The sequence below is a fragment of the Oncorhynchus tshawytscha genome, linkage group LG20, assembly GCF_018296145.1.
Source record: "Oncorhynchus tshawytscha isolate Ot180627B linkage group LG20, Otsh_v2.0, whole genome shotgun sequence".
Taxonomy (NCBI): Eukaryota; Metazoa; Chordata; class Actinopteri; order Salmoniformes; family Salmonidae; genus Oncorhynchus; species Oncorhynchus tshawytscha.
The window spans coordinates 11,091,124-11,106,671 of NC_056448.1; the positions used below are offsets into that span (position 1 = coordinate 11,091,124).

At 43.6% G+C, this 15,548-nt stretch overlaps 1 protein-coding gene across 2 annotated transcripts in view; it reads right to left on the reverse strand.

Moving 5' to 3' along the window:
* Window positions 1–2,520: 2,520 nt before the first annotated feature.
* Window positions 2,521–15,548, reverse strand: part of myo5b (myosin VB) — an 83,210-nt gene continuing 70,182 nt past the window's right edge. For both annotated transcript variants that reach the window (XM_024380814.2, XM_024380815.2), the window contains exons 28-39: window positions 12,966–13,211; window positions 10,803–10,897; window positions 9,128–9,326; window positions 8,831–8,924; window positions 8,539–8,688; window positions 8,122–8,273; window positions 7,868–7,957; window positions 7,461–7,611; window positions 6,857–7,151; window positions 6,430–6,604; window positions 6,196–6,276; window positions 2,521–6,086 (exon numbers count right to left, since the gene is read on the reverse strand). In XM_024380814.2, coding sequence (XP_024236582.1) covers window positions 5,934–6,086; window positions 6,196–6,276; window positions 6,430–6,604; window positions 6,857–7,151; window positions 7,461–7,611; window positions 7,868–7,957; window positions 8,122–8,273; window positions 8,539–8,688; window positions 8,831–8,924; window positions 9,128–9,326; window positions 10,803–10,897; window positions 12,966–13,211 — 1,881 coding nt within the window. In that variant the 3' untranslated portion in view covers window positions 2,521–5,933. The remainder of the gene's footprint in view (window positions 6,087–6,195; window positions 6,277–6,429; window positions 6,605–6,856; window positions 7,152–7,460; window positions 7,612–7,867; window positions 7,958–8,121; window positions 8,274–8,538; window positions 8,689–8,830; window positions 8,925–9,127; window positions 9,327–10,802; window positions 10,898–12,965; window positions 13,212–15,548) is intronic.

The window sequence follows — 15,548 nt, forward strand, 5'->3', positions numbered from 1 at the left end:
TTATTGAGACAACTAATAGATGTGCAACATTAAAATATTGTCTCATTTACATTGTGTAATTTTATTGACAGTCCCAGACTAGCCTCAGATATCGTATATCCAAAGTCAAACCAATTTTGCCAGTGCACACCAGCCGGCTGAAGCGAATTGGTTAAATGATTTGGCTAAGTTTTCCCACCTGCAAACACACACAGGATACACCCACATCAAACCACACACCGAAACCGACTCACTTTGAATTCAGTATAAATTCAGCATTTCTTAATTAAACAAATCTAAAACAAGGTCAAATCAGGAAGTGCAGTCGACCTTTAAAGATGCACTCCAGGATCTTAAGCACAACAAATCTGTAACATCATATGAATATAAATATATACAGTATATATTTTTTAGCCCGACGTAGCATATCATAAGAAATGGATGACATGGTACACAAAGAACAGGGACCACTATTGACTCATGAGCAGCACTTTCAGAACTACTGGCTGAAATTATACAAAAGTTTGAGAGTGCATCTTTAACCAAACACAATTAAAACATCCCCATCAAGCATGTAAACAGATTCGGTAGTGCTGCTTTAAGCCACCTCTGACCTCAACCTTCAGATATATCCTCCACCTCCACTATGAAGGCACTCTGTGAGCTCATAGTACTATTGTTTGGCTCATTTCCAGTGAAGCCACACCAAAATAAGCAACTCTTTGAACCTGTCTGTGGCAGCCACATGAATCTCTCCGCTGCACAGCAACTCTGAGAGCTTCCTGCTTCCTTTTGCTTCTTTCTCTAACCAAGGTTGCACTCAACATCAACAAACTGTTTTGCAATATTCTGAAACAAAGGTAGACCTGGTTGCAGAGGTAGCTTAGTGTTTTTGCCTATAAAACTCAACTGAATGACTTTCACCTGGATATCTTTTGACTAATTGGTCAAGAAATCCACCTCCTTATGTCACTCTGTAATTGTGTTCAACATTCACAAATGTAGAGTGGATGTTGTCATCTCACAATGTCTCAAGTCTGTTCTAATCATACAGCTTAGTGTTTTTGGTGCAGGCAGAGGCAGAGAGATACTGAGTCATCCTCGGAGTCAAAGATGAACCATAGAGGCCCATTTGACAACACGTTTGTGTGAGACACACTTTCATTGATGTAAACCTACCAAAACCTGCTTTAACCCAGGAAGCTGTCATTTGTAATAAGACTGGCAGACAATAGAGATGTTTTTGGTGGTTATGTCAATGGAGGTCAACCTGTCTACGTCAGCCTTACTGTCAAACTGAACATAACGTGGCCTGGTGTGTTCTGGAGCACATGTACGATGTACAGTTGCCAGCATGGGTTTGAATCAGACCCACTGTCAGCATTCCCTCTCCTGCCTTTAATTAAACAGACAGATTTTGATGGGGATTTTTGTGTTATGTTAATTCATTTCCACAGGGCCGCAGAAATTGTAGAAGGGTTAACCTCTATCGTTCTCGATCCAATAAACATACCAAAAACGTACAAATATATTTAAAAACAAAACATACCAAACAGCCATGCAACACTACCTATCATTTCCTCGCTGATTAGCCTGTTCTGAGAGCAGAGTTACTAACCACCTGAGAGACTGAAGTTAACCACGGACACGGAGCTAGACAGCCATTCAGTGACAGCTGCTTAGCTATAGACACAACCGGTCTGCTACCACGTGAGACACTTTCACACATCGGCTCTGTCCGTGTATTGGTGTTTGTGTGAAATGAAGGTGTCTGTGTGAGAGGAAGAAGGGGAGACTGCCATTCCACCAATACCCACAGACACCAAGTGGTTGCAGGGCTGTAGCTGTGTTATTACAAAAGAGTAACGCAAGTTACTCTTAACTAATAGCCTTGAGTAGTTTAAAACATTCCCCAGGGCAATCCCACACAGCAGATAATGTATGCAATTCTGTAATCACATCTGAAATGTTTTTTTGATAGTGAAGAGGCTTTGGTTTTTCCATTTATGTTTTGAGGTTGGACTTTGCACATATAGCTATAACCGATTGATGTCACCTCATTAGTCAGTATGCGTACACCAGTGCTGATTTGTCATCTCATTAAGTGTTTCATCTGTGCTGGCACAGCTGATATTTAAGAGCGGCTGGCCCAGTACTCCGGTTGTCTTGAGAGATGTGGAGGGTCAACACCTTTAGTTGGCTCTCCAAATTGGATTTCTAGAAAAACATTCCTTTGTCTGATTTTGTTTTGCTCCACTTTTTTGGTTTACGCCCTGGTGGGGGTTTTAATTTTGTTTTCCTGTTCTTGGGCAAATTTAGTGGGTTCTCATGGTGGGTGTCTTTTTGGTTCCAGTTGTTGTTGTTAGTTAACTTTCCATGGACACCCCCACGAGTTTCGTTCAGAACCCCTCCTAAAACCCCACGTTTCCTTTTGGCTGTTGTCAGTGACTTTGTTCGATCCTCCTTCTGTTTGAGCAACATTATTTGGTTTTCTTGCTGGGCAACGTAACAGTAGTAAACCACAATTCACAACACAAAATATAAATTGAACATTTTATTTCATTTTTACAACATTTTTTTCAAAGAAAGATTGTGAGGTTACATTTTGTTCAAACTGAGTCAATACACTATTTTAATTTCCCCCAATGACTAAATATATTTCCTAATTATACAGATATAAGATGGAAAACCATACATCACCCTGACCATACAAAACATTGTCATATGCATTTGCTTATCATTTACTCATCCACAAAACCAGATCATTGTGGGCTTTCAATGCTTCATCTAAAATAATTCACAATCCTTGATCATTCAATGAGATGTTGGCAGAATGAATGTGTCCATGTCACCATATTCATACTGTGCAACATGTACTAATCTGCATACAATCAAACACACTTCTATAAAGTCCACATCAAGATTCAACTTTAGGACAAGACCACTGCTTTAGAAAGAGCTTCAATTAAGGACAACACATCAATCAATGTATGAACGCTGGCATCCATACTCTAATCACCAGGGCCTCGACCCCAGTTCAATTTCCTCAATGATTTTACCCAATAAATTACTGGGAGTTTATATATATATATATATATATATATATATATAGTGTGCGACTATTTTTATATCGATGAACATTACGTCATTGTTAAATGTATGCATTGTTTGTGTTTTCTAACTGTTATTATGGCACACAGGGCCCATAGACTGAAGGCCTCTCTGGGGATGTGGCCCCTGTGAAATATTTTATTCTGTGTATAGCCTCATGATATAATGGATATGATCATAAGTTATGACATAAAGAGGAATGCAGTGAAAAATACTGAACTTCCAGTCTTAACATAAGCAATATCAAGTTCTTTACAAGTGAGAGTAGCAGAAAGGATGTTATAGGAACCTGCATCTGAAACTCTGCTATAATGGCACAAAATCGACAGAAGACCAAGTTATATAACCACATTACAAAACAAACAACGGAAATAGGAATGACACTCAAAATGAGCGAGTAGTAGTGTTAGAAAAAGCCTGCTCCCTTTACCATAAACTCTCAACAGTAATAAAAAATAACTAAAAATAAACACATGAACATATTCCAAACAAAATACAAGCACAAGGTGAATCAAAGATGGTCCTGTACATGTTAGTGGCATCATTAGTAGCTAGAGACCTTTCCCCACACAGGCTTTGTTCTAGTAAAAGCTGCTCTGATATCTCTGAACGTGATTTGAAGACGAGCTTAAAACTTCAGAGGCCCAACAACAGTATGTGTTTTCTATCCAATAGGAATAGCCGGTGCGGAAACAGTGGAGTTGCAGACACGATCTGTTATTTATTACTTCAGTTTCATGGAGCTGATACGCTCGCAGTCTTAACTTTGAGATACAGTGCTCTCCAAGTATCGTCATGAAGTTACTTTGACCTTCCGCGTGCTCTCTGCTTCACAACTGTGGCAGCAGTCCAAGGTAACGACAACAAATCAGACAAATGCCGCTTTCGATTACTTGGGCTCAAAATGTAGTCATTATTGGAAGTCAGTTTTCATTCTTCCTCTCTCATCAGTAGTCTTTGATAGCTGTGTGGCTCTTCTCGTTCCCATCCAATGTCACTTCTAATTTTCTCCCTTTTCACTTACTAATGAACAATCTCTCACTTCCACTTAACCTTTAACCCTTTACACTCGTACCAGTATGCGGGGTTGTATAAATGGCAGATTTGGGCACTGATAAGCGCCTAAATTGGAATGCAGTGGATGTACAGTAGCATGCTATACATTACATCAGAGCTCTGGCTCTGCACTTCACAGCTCTGTAGGATTTTGACTGACAGCCGTTCTGAATTTGAGCACTGCATGCAACAAGAAGTTGACCCCATCCCTCCTGCTAATTGGGAAACTTTAGCAAAACGTTTCGTTGTCCGAGTGAGGGAAACCAGTTAGTCCTCTCACTCAAACCCTTGTCGTTTGTTTGGTATTATGTTGCACCTACCCCACATTTTCCAGGGAATATTCTCATGTTACTGAATGTATCCAGAGTATTTTCAGATTTTGTTATCAACAAATGCGGCAAAATGTACAGTAAATGTAAAATGCACATCCAATCGACAGTGTAATGTTTGGATTCAGTCTTACAGTGTGTCAGGTTGTGTCTTCAATTTTGGTCTAATAATTTCCCCATAATATCCAAACTGTTCCCTTTCAATTGCTACCATGCTTATGCATATGCTTTCCATATGTCTTCTGTGAGAAACATTTCAATTTAGCCCTATCCATATGCCAATTCCCACAAGTGCAAAGTGTTAATCCCTCTGTCCTGCAGCAGACCTAGCATGGCCCCAGATCTGTTTGTGCAGTCTTGCCAACTCCTGCCAGTCATTGTCATGCCATGCAGGAGTTGGCAAGACCACACAAACAGATTTGAAACCAGGCTAAGTCTGTCCTCTCCAGTCCCATTTTCAAGTGCTCTCTCGCCCATCTCTACTCAACCCTAGTCTTCACAAACACATGGATCTACCCCACTACATAAAGGTGTCCTTCACTTCTCCTGATTCAGAGATCATACGGGTTCAATTCATTTGAATTGAATTCAGCGTAAAAACAACAACTAATCTCTCTGTTGAGAGATTTGTTGAGCGCTTCAGACTTCCTGGACCATAGCGTGTAGTAGGAGATGGTGTGACGGTGTGCTCTGATCTGAACACAGAAGAGATACGGCTCTTATATAAGATCAAAACTCGAGCCTCAGTGAGAGAAGGGCTCTGAAGACTGAGGATTCCTCAAGGCAGAGGAAGGATCGAGAGCAGCAGAGCCACAGTGCTGCGTGTAAGACTGTGAGTCACAAACAGAGCCACTGCAATGCAGGGGTGCTCCCGAGTCTGATCTGTTGTCCATTGACAGGGTGTAGAGACGAGTAAGGCTACAATTAACTCATCATGAGGAAGCCAGACTGACACGGTAGACCACTGCCTACTGTACAATAAATAAAACAGGACACCGAATGCTTGGCGGAGTGGCTAACTGGGAATCAATACCTTGTCAATGGAAGTGGGAGCACACATTTACACAGATTCAATTCATCTTTAAGAGGAATGTATTTACAGTAGGCTTACCATAGAGACGACTTACAGCGAATGAAAATAAATGTGACTGTATGGGACAGAACTGAGGAAGCACAGCATCTCGATAGCCCACTGTAGAAGACGCCAAATAGAGGAAGCAATTGTGGACAGCTATAAAGAACGGCTTGACACATTCTGCTGGATTTACACAGACAGAAGCTTGACAGCATCCATTGTTGGTCAGCTGGAAGGTTCTTTTGCCTTCCATTGAGTGCTGTAGACTTGGTGCCCTCTGCTGTTTAGCAGAGCAACTGAAAGCCACCCAGGTTAGAGGGAGCTCCGTTGGGCTCTGCTTCTCCTTGCTAAGAACCAGGCCTGTGGTAGGCCTCGCTGAAGCCTCAGACTCGAGTGAGGAAGTGTAGGCTGAGGTTGGCAGGGATGTGAAGGGTCTCCAGGCTGAGGGCTGAGGGGGTATAGGGGAACAGGACAGGGAAGGTGTGCTTGGTGTCCACCAGGAGCATTGGGACATCGTTCCTCTCCTGCAGACGATTCTGAGGACATGATTTTTAAAAAACAACATGAATAAATGGCATGGAAAATAGATTATATTTGACTGGAAGGGGTTTCAATCACTCATTATAACAGACGGAGAGTTGTTACCTGGATGTTTCTGATGAAGGACACAGTGACTCTTTCCTCAAACTCGTTGAGCGGGGTGTAGAGGTTGAGGATTTTCACAATCTGTATGACCAATAGGACACTGGTTAGTATATGAAGACACGTCACTCTTCCTGTGAACTTTGAGACGGAGTTGTGAGGGGCGTTCCTGTGATCAAGGATTGGTGATGTGCAACAGGCTTGTAACAGGTTTCTGTAACAGGTGTATGAGTGTACCTGTTGCATGGTGAGAGCGGTACACAGTGAGCAGATGGCCTCGGCGTCCTGGGACGTCTTCTTCTTGACCTGAAGCAGCTGGGCGGCCTGGATGACGGGCTCCATGTTAATCACCGCCCCGCTCTGGTGGAGGTTCTTCCCCCGAAGCCACTCCTCCATCTGACTGATGTTGTACCTGACCAATCGCAGTGAAAGACACTTAGTAGTACAGACCCACCTCTTCAGTGACGGGTCATAAATCAAACCCAATCAAAGCTACTTTCTCTCTCTAACAGTACCGAGTGCTCCTCTTAGCTATACTGTATGTAGCATTAAGGGCCTTTTCCTGGTCAGTCCCTAGTAACATATAATATCCCCAGCATGGTTCTGTATGTATGTGTGTAATATATATATATATACACACACACACATAAATAAACAAACATACCGGAGCTGCATGCCAGTGCTCCAGGAGCAGACGTCTTTCCTGAGCAGCAGGTTGTTGAGGGTGACAGCGTTGATGCTGTAGAACAGCTGCCGGATCACCTGGCCTGCTATCTCTGGGTCCAGGCCGTGCTCGCCCATCACCCCGTGGAACTGGCCCAGCTGTCTGATCAGGGCCTCTAGGGTGTAGCTCCCTGGGCCCTCCTCGTCCTTGTCCATGCTGGAGGAGCGGTTCCTGTAACCCATGGGCTTCACTCCCGCAAGGCTGGGGATAGACTCACTCTCCAACATGGCCGACACTGCCCAGTTGAAGGGAGGAGATATGAATGAATGAACATTGCGTTAACTATCTATAGGTTTAATTGGTTCACTTTTCTTCTTTTAGGAAACCTAAGTACTGAACTAAACATTCAGCTGTGAAAATATAGATCAGTATAATAAGGGATTTAAAACACATACACATACACACACACATATATATATATATCAAAACAAAACAGCGGTACAATCAACCCAGAATGAAGAAACGGTTGGTCAATTTCCAAGTCCATTGTCTCCAACTTCTGGACCATACAGTTCTTGCCCACCGAGCTGCCCCAGCACCTCACCGATCATGGGCTGCATCACATGCTCTGCCACCTTGACGAGCTGCTGGTAGATCTGGATGGAGAGGTCACTCAGCACCTGGCGGTACTCTGCCAGATCAAAGTTCTTCAGACAGTGCTCATTCTGCTTGGCCGTGTTCTGAGTCATAAACGCCTGGGAAAACAGCAAGAAAGGAATGAGAGTCGTAGAGAGCTTCGATTTGTAGAGTAGGTTAAAGCAAGTGTATGTCAGTCTGCACATCTGTAAAATGCATCGTGCATGGAGAGGAATCAAGGAGCCGTCAGACTGTCTAAATGTCAGACAATCTACCCCTTATTTCAACCAGCTAAAGTACTGAGCATCCTTTCTAGCATCTCGTCACAGTTCATAATAAGCAGAATGATCTCTGATCGTTCAAAGTAAGGCTCACCTCATCTCCACTGTACTGCTTGAGACAGTGCAGCAGACGGCTCGTGTTGGCCAGCCAGAAGGAGGTCATCTCAAAGTCATCATTGTTTTTCTGCAGAGGCATTGCAAAATGAAAATAAAGTTCAAATACCAGAGTCGCTGTACTCTATTCTGACCGAGCGTTCCTCGCAACTTACTTCCAAAGACTGTGCACCGCGTTAAAGTATGTGAGTGAAGTCTCCATCTGTATGCGGGAATACAACTCTGTATCTATACCTTGAGGACCTTCTTAATGGCGTTGATGGTGGAGGTGAGCAGAGAGTGGACCTTCTGGTCATCGTTGATGTAGTCCGCATGGCGGATGCACATGAAGAGGATGTAGGCAGGTAGGCAGGGCACCGTTGCTGATACAGCGTGGGGCTTCATGTCTGGAACACCAAACAGCACATCTTAGTTATTACAATAACATTACATTAACACTGCATTACAATAAGTTATTCCAATGACATTACATTAGTGACATTCCATTTCTATAACAGAGAGTGATGTGTCCTGGAACAGGTTCCTCCACTAATTTCAGTAGTCATCGTGTGGATTTGAGAATGTAGTGATACGCTCTGGACTTGACAGGTGTTTGTACTTGGGATGCTGTCATATTGTGTGATGAGCCGACTTTCTGCCGCCACGTCATACCGGTGATGAGCGTTTTGACCAGCAGGGCCTCGTCCTCTTTGTAGTACTCCAGCATGCCCTCAAAGTCCTTCTCTCTGCGCTGGACAGTCACCTGACGGGTCATCTCTGGTTTGGCCGTGGTGGACTGAGATGCTGCTGCAGTCACGGACACTGGACAGAGCAGAGGACAAAGTGGTCACTGATACCGCAACAACCATCATACAGTATGTCCCTTTTTTGCCCTTCACTACAGCTTAGTGAGACCAATAAATGAATAGGCTACAGAATTCATTAGGAGCTCCAGGTCTCTCACCTTCCAGCTCCTGTACTTTCTTCATGTAGATCCTCAGCTGCTTCTTCAGCTTCCTCTCGTTCTTCTCCAGTTTCTCCACAAGCTCTTTTAAGTCCTATAGTAACAAAAACATTCAAGATGGTCAACTCTACACTAACTTTCAGAGCTCTGGGCTGTTCCATTCCAATAGGTGCCCCTGGGCCTGTATTCACAAAGAGTCTCAGAGTAGGACTGCTGATACAGGATCAGTTTTGCCTTTTGGATCATAATAGTATGGTTGAGAGTCCTAGAGCAGCACCCTGGTTGCAGTGTTCTCACCAGGTTGTCATTGGTGAGGCGGGTGATCTCCTGCTGGATGCTGTACTCCACCTGGGCCTCAGGGGACAGAGACATGGTGTGGTTTAGCATCTCCTGCTTCTTCTCTATGTCGTCCCTTAGCAGCTCAATCTGGGTGTGGAACGCCTCCAGCTCATCCTCGTGCTTCCTGGCCTGAGACTGGAGCTGGGCCTCCAACAGCCTGGGAGAAAGGAGGAGAAGGGGAGACAGGAAGAAGGAGGAGAGAGGGGATGGTTACAATAAGCCCAAAGCTGACTGAACCTTCCCAAACGTCTAACTTGTAGCATTGCGGTACCATAGTGTGGAGACTTACTGTATTAAGTATGGTTTTATAGCTCATTAACTCGCATCTTAACCCCCACAGTTTGTGCCTCTTTTAGGCATAGGAACGGGGGAGAGGATAAAACAGGAAGGCAGTAAGTAGAGAAGGAAAGCAGAAGATAACCTGGCCACTTGCTTTAGACCCTGGTATGCCAGGCCCAGCTCGCCATCTTCATTCAAATAACCCCAGTCAGAAGCTTTGCTGCCGGCGGCAAGCCAGGAGAGATAGAGGAAAAGAGAGAGATGGCAAAGAAGAAAGGAGTGACAGGAGGAAGTGAAACAAAAATGGACAGGAGAAAACAGAACAGAGCAATAGGAGTTAGCACCACAGAGAGGTAGAGCAGAACCAGAGATTCTCCAGTTAAAATCCTATTGCTGACATAGGAACAAGCTCTCACACAACAGACAGATAGACAGACACTAACATCACCCTTTTAAAACCCGATCACGATGAGAGAGAGTCGTTATATCAGCATCTGCCTCTCATTACTGCCATCTATCTGCATCTATCTGCATTCTGCCATAATGAGGACGTCTAACAAATACCTCTGGGTTCAAAGGTTCTGCTCTGCAGACACAACAGAGGTGTTCAAATCACCCTGGCATTTTGGCTAGGTCTCTCAAACCGGGCCGGTACACAGAATGAAAGATATAAAAAAAAACAGGAATAGATCGCGGGTCAAAGGAAGATTGCTTTGGATCGAGATAAATCGGTGTGCTTCGAGTGGCTCATTATGAGCAGCACAAATGTCTTTCCTCCCTGGCAATCTGAGTGCCATCTAAGTCCCGTCACTCACTTACTGTCTGAGGGTTCTGTTATTGATGATGACAGAGGGCCATGAAGGTAGATGGCTCAGGAAGGATATTACTGTGTCAATTTCAATAGGGTGGAATCAAAAGCAGGGCAGTTTTCCATGAATATGTCATTATACCATCAAAGTGATTGGGACAGTTTAGATTAGAAAGGAGATCTGATGTTACATCTGAGAGTAATCTCCTGTGGTCTGTCACCTTGAGCATACGGTAGCTACACTGTGTATGTTGGACTAAGCGCCGGACATAGAAGTACAGTAGTGAAGGTCTCTAGGCAATTTCTAGTTGGACAAAACAATAATAGCACTGGCAACAGTTTGATGTAGTCACATGGAATGATAACCACCAGACACTTTCCTCATTTCACCCTGTCAATCCAGAAGTATAAATGTGATATTTACATTGAAAAACATTCTGTGCGCCAGTGGGTATGACAAAAAAAAGGGAAAAAAAGGCCATATTCATCACAGGCCAGTGTGTATTCCATTACTGTACTTCCAATATAAAAGGTCAAGACACTTACTTCTTAGACTCACAGAGTCCATGATAGGACCTCAGAGCCTCCTCCTTGTCTATGGGCTTCTTGCTGTTGGTCCATTCAGGCAAGTTATTGGTTTCCTATGGAGAGAGGGGGACATGAAGGTCAATTTATGATGCCATTGAAGAGGTAGTAAAACCCGTGGGACTGCTTTATAAGGTAATGACATTCATCCGACTTGTCTCTTTCCCTCTTTAGGTCAAAACTAGTCCGTGTTTAACACACACTCATAAACCTGAGTCATAGGCCATATTATAGTAGAGCTGCCCTCAACATACTTCCATATTACAGGCCAGCGCCTCTCTAATATCTGCATCTGAACTAATCAGCTTCAACAGTTGGGAAAGGAAGAATCAGAGCGACAGGCCATCATCTCAGTGGAGTCATAATCACCACCCTTCTAAGGAGTATGACACGCAAGGCATATCCTCCACTAGCCTAGCAGGTGGGACTGGGAGAGTGCAGCTCAGGATTGTCTGAAATATTACCTAGATGTGAGGGGGGAGAGGTGTGGGGGTAGAAGTGGAAACGCCTGAGTGAATGAGAGCTGTCTGTTCTGCTGCCTCCCGCACGCCATGCTCTCTCTCTCTGCTCTCCTGTCCTGATGCACTCCCTTCTCAAACCAAACGCCTGGCTACCCACGGTGTTTAACAGCAGTGGGGATCATATTCAGAACTCTCTTCAGGAGGACATAACTACAGGTGAATGCCGCGCTGGATTATTGCAGTGTAAGGGCTGATCTGTCAGACTCTGTCATTCTCAGTTCCAGTTGGAGGTCAGGCACGGAGGCCAGTCTCTCTCATATGTCTCATAATGAGACCTCTCCAGTTACATGCTTGTCTGCCTGTACCTCTGTCTAAATCCAACTGGAAACATTTGATTAAATATTCCAGTGTTTTGTTTGGGTAAGATACAGGTCACTGGAATCCATAACATACAGAGCAAGACTATCACGTGCTTTTCCATCACTGGCTGACTTGACTCAATTGCGCTGCATAATGATAATAATCCTGTTGACCTTCAACCCACGAGTCGCAAACAAGAAAAGTATATCAGCGATCCTTAAACGAACGTTCAGGATTTTTTTTTTTTTTTACCTACATTTTTTTGTCATGTTACGGAAACAGCTTCCAAATGAGTTCTGTAGATCAAAAAGCTAGGTATTGTTATTTTCCAGATTTTACCAGATGTTTAGCTCTTGGCCATAGTGGAGTTTGGAGTGTGACTGTTTGAGGTTGTGGACAGGTGTCTTTTATACTGATAACAAGTTCAAACAGGTGCCATTAATACAGGTAACGAGTGGAAGACAGAGGAGCCTCTTAAAGAAGAAGTTACAGGTCTGTGAGAGCCAGACATCTTGCTTGTATGTAGGTGACCAAATATTTATTTTCCACCATAATTTGCAAATTAATTCATAAAAAATCCTACAATGTGATTTTCTGGATTTTTTTTTCTCATTTTGTCTGTCATAGTTGAAGTGTACCTATGATGAAAATTACAGGCCTCTCTTATCTTTTTAAGTGGGAGAACTTGCAATTGGTGGCTGACTAAATACTTTTTTGCCCCACTGTATATGTATTGTAGAAAACTGTAGTCCACAGTCTGACGCCTTTATGAGACCGTCAGCGTCATTACATACCGTTTTGCATCGCTACCCAACTAAACTGAACACATGTATATACCATACCATGTTATGCATTACACAGAACGCACTTTTGCCCCACTGTGTGTGTGTGTGTGTGTGTGTGTGTGTGTGTGTGTGTGTGTGTACATATACATATATATAGGCAATTTGGATAACTAGGGCCACTAACAACTTGCTGTGAAGTTGTGGAGACAAGCTGTGGAACATTATTTCAACCCTTGGCCTATAGCCCCAGTGGAAATCTAATTAACATAAAAACATCCCCATCAAAATCCATCTGCTTAAACTATAGATATGCGTGACATGCTGAGACTCATGAACATGGTGTTCTCTGTTTTGCCCTAGAACGCAAGCCTCAAGACTAATTTGAAGGTCCTTGGTACCAGTTTAATGTGTAGATAACCTTTTGATTAACCAATAGGGCCATATAAACTGGACAATAAACACTTCCCATTGGACAAATGAAGCCATGTCAACTTTCAGCTCCCAGTTTGGTGACTTACAATGTGATTGGTTGTGTCCTTCTCTTTCTGCTGGGCTGCAGTGACAATCTGACTCCTGAGGATAAGGACCTCCTCCTTGCGCACATCCAGCTCCTCATTGGCTGCCTTGAGCTGACCCAGCAACAGGTTGTAGCCATCCTGAAGCTCATTGGAGGAGCTGTTCTTGGAGGCGCGGTCAGCGATGGCCTTCCTCAGCTCGTTCAGGTCATTCTTCAGCTTCTTGTTCTCAGATTCCAGCTCCTGTCTCTGTGGAAAAACAAGGCCAAAGTTCAAAGAGATTTATCGACAATCTAAAATGTCATTTTGGTAATCGTTGGTAATAAAAGTAATGAAATGCCAAGGCTCAATGTAAGGAAGAACCCAAATAGTTGAATTAGCTGGCCAGTGTTATAGCACCACTAAATGTGAAGAATATGTCATACATTGTAAGTGATTATAATCCATCCGCTGTCTCATGTTGCACAGACAATGAGCATTAAGGAGACATAAGTATTCCTGAAGCCTCTAACCGTTTCCCCAGGACAGGCATGCAAAAGGTAGAGGGGAGGTGTAGGATATGGGATCAGACTTTATAAACAGTATTGCTTCCGTCCCTCTCCTCGTCCCAACCTGGGCTTGAACCAGGGACCCTCTGGACACGTTGACAACAGTAACCCTCGAAGCACCGTTACCCATCGCTCCACAAAAGCCGCGGCCCTTGCAGGGCAAGGGAACCAACTACTTCAAAGTCTCAGAGCGAGTGACGTCACAGAATGAAATGCTAAAAGCGCACACCGCTAACTAGCTAGCCATTTCACACCGGTTACACTCACCCCCTGTGACCACCTCCTTTTCTGCAGCAACCAGTGATCCGGGTCAACAGCATCAATGCGATAAACTTTTTTTCTACGACTACAAATCGTTTTCTACGCGTGATGAACACAAAAGGTAAAGGCAGTTATTTTACTTATGGCCCATGGAAAAGACCTGCACATCTGCAGTTATAAATCAAAACGTGTTTGTGGATGGTGATTTACATTTGTGAATATATTTGGCATGATATTGATTCCATACTATTACCCAAGGTGCAAGAAGCAAGCCCATAGAGATCGGCAAATTGAGCAGAAATCTCTTTTTAGGGGTTCACAGCAAATCTGTGAATACCTATTGTTAAAAAATTTGGTGCACAGAGCCCATGAGTAACTTGGTAAAAAATAATGGCACCCACAAATTGGCCTATCGCTGTTATTAGCAGTCTCACCTTTGACCTCTTTCCACTTTTTACCACTGCTCCGTTTGACCTAGTGACTTAACTTTGTATGTATGGGTTTTATTTCTTCATACAGAAGAAATTCTCTTCAAGGACCCATTAGGTGCGTCAGAATAGATTTTCCTCAATCTTGGAAAATTATTCTCATGAACCATAAGTCCAAATAACACCAAGTGCGGTATGTAGGCCCATGGTATTAACTTAGCTTGAGAAAAGGGATTGGTTAAGAGAAGACTGAGGTATTGACAAATCAGGAAATCTGATTTCACATGTCCATTGAAATCCTTTGTAAATCCACCCCACAATGGCATATCAAGTTGAAACTTGTTAGGGTCAAGGACATTACCATGATGAAGCAGGTTACGTTTGGCAATGATATCTTAAAGAATAAGGAAACTATTAACAATTCACTTTGACTATGTAACGCTGCTTAAAATAAAACAAATCTTCATGAAATTCAAGTCAGATTCACTCCAAATTTTACGAGTGACCCCTCTTCATAAAATTGGAAACTCCTTAGACCCAAATTACTATAGGCCTACACTCATTGGACAGTTTATTAGGTACACCATTCCGTCCACAAAAATGGATCGCTCCTACAGACAGGAGTCACATGGCCGTGGCTTGCTATATAAAAGCAAGCAGCAGGCATTGAGGCATTCAGTTACTGTTCAATTGGACTAAACAACCTTGAGCGTGGTATGATCGTCAGTGTCAGGCGCGCTGGTTCCACTATAATGTATTAAATTGTTCCCCCCCCAATCTACACACAATACCCCACAATGACAAAGCAAAAACAGATCTGATAAAATAACATTTTAAAAATGGATATATCACATTTACATTTACAACCCCTTGAGTTGTGCCGTGGCGGAGATCTTTGTGGGCTATACTCGGCCTTGTCTCAGGATGGTAAGTTGGTGGTTGAAGATATCCCTCTAATGGTGTGGGGGCTGTGCTTTGGCAAAGTGGGTGGGGTTATATCCTGCCTGTTTGGCCCTGTCCGGGGGTATCATCGGATGGGGCCACAGTGTCTCCTGACCCCTCCTGTCTTAGCCTCCAGTATTTATGCTGCAGTAGTTTATGTGTCGGGGGGCTAGGGTCAGTCTGTTATATCTGGAGTATTTCTCCTGTCTTATCCGGTGTCCTATGTGAATTTAAGTATGCTCGCTCTAATTCTCTCTCTCGGAGGACCTGAGCCCTAGGACCATGCCTCAGGACTACCTGGCATGATGACTCCTTGCTGTCCCCAGTCCACCTGGCCGTGCTGCTGCTCCAGTTTCAACTGTTCTGCCTGCGGCTATGGAACCCTGACCTGTTCACCGGACGTGCTA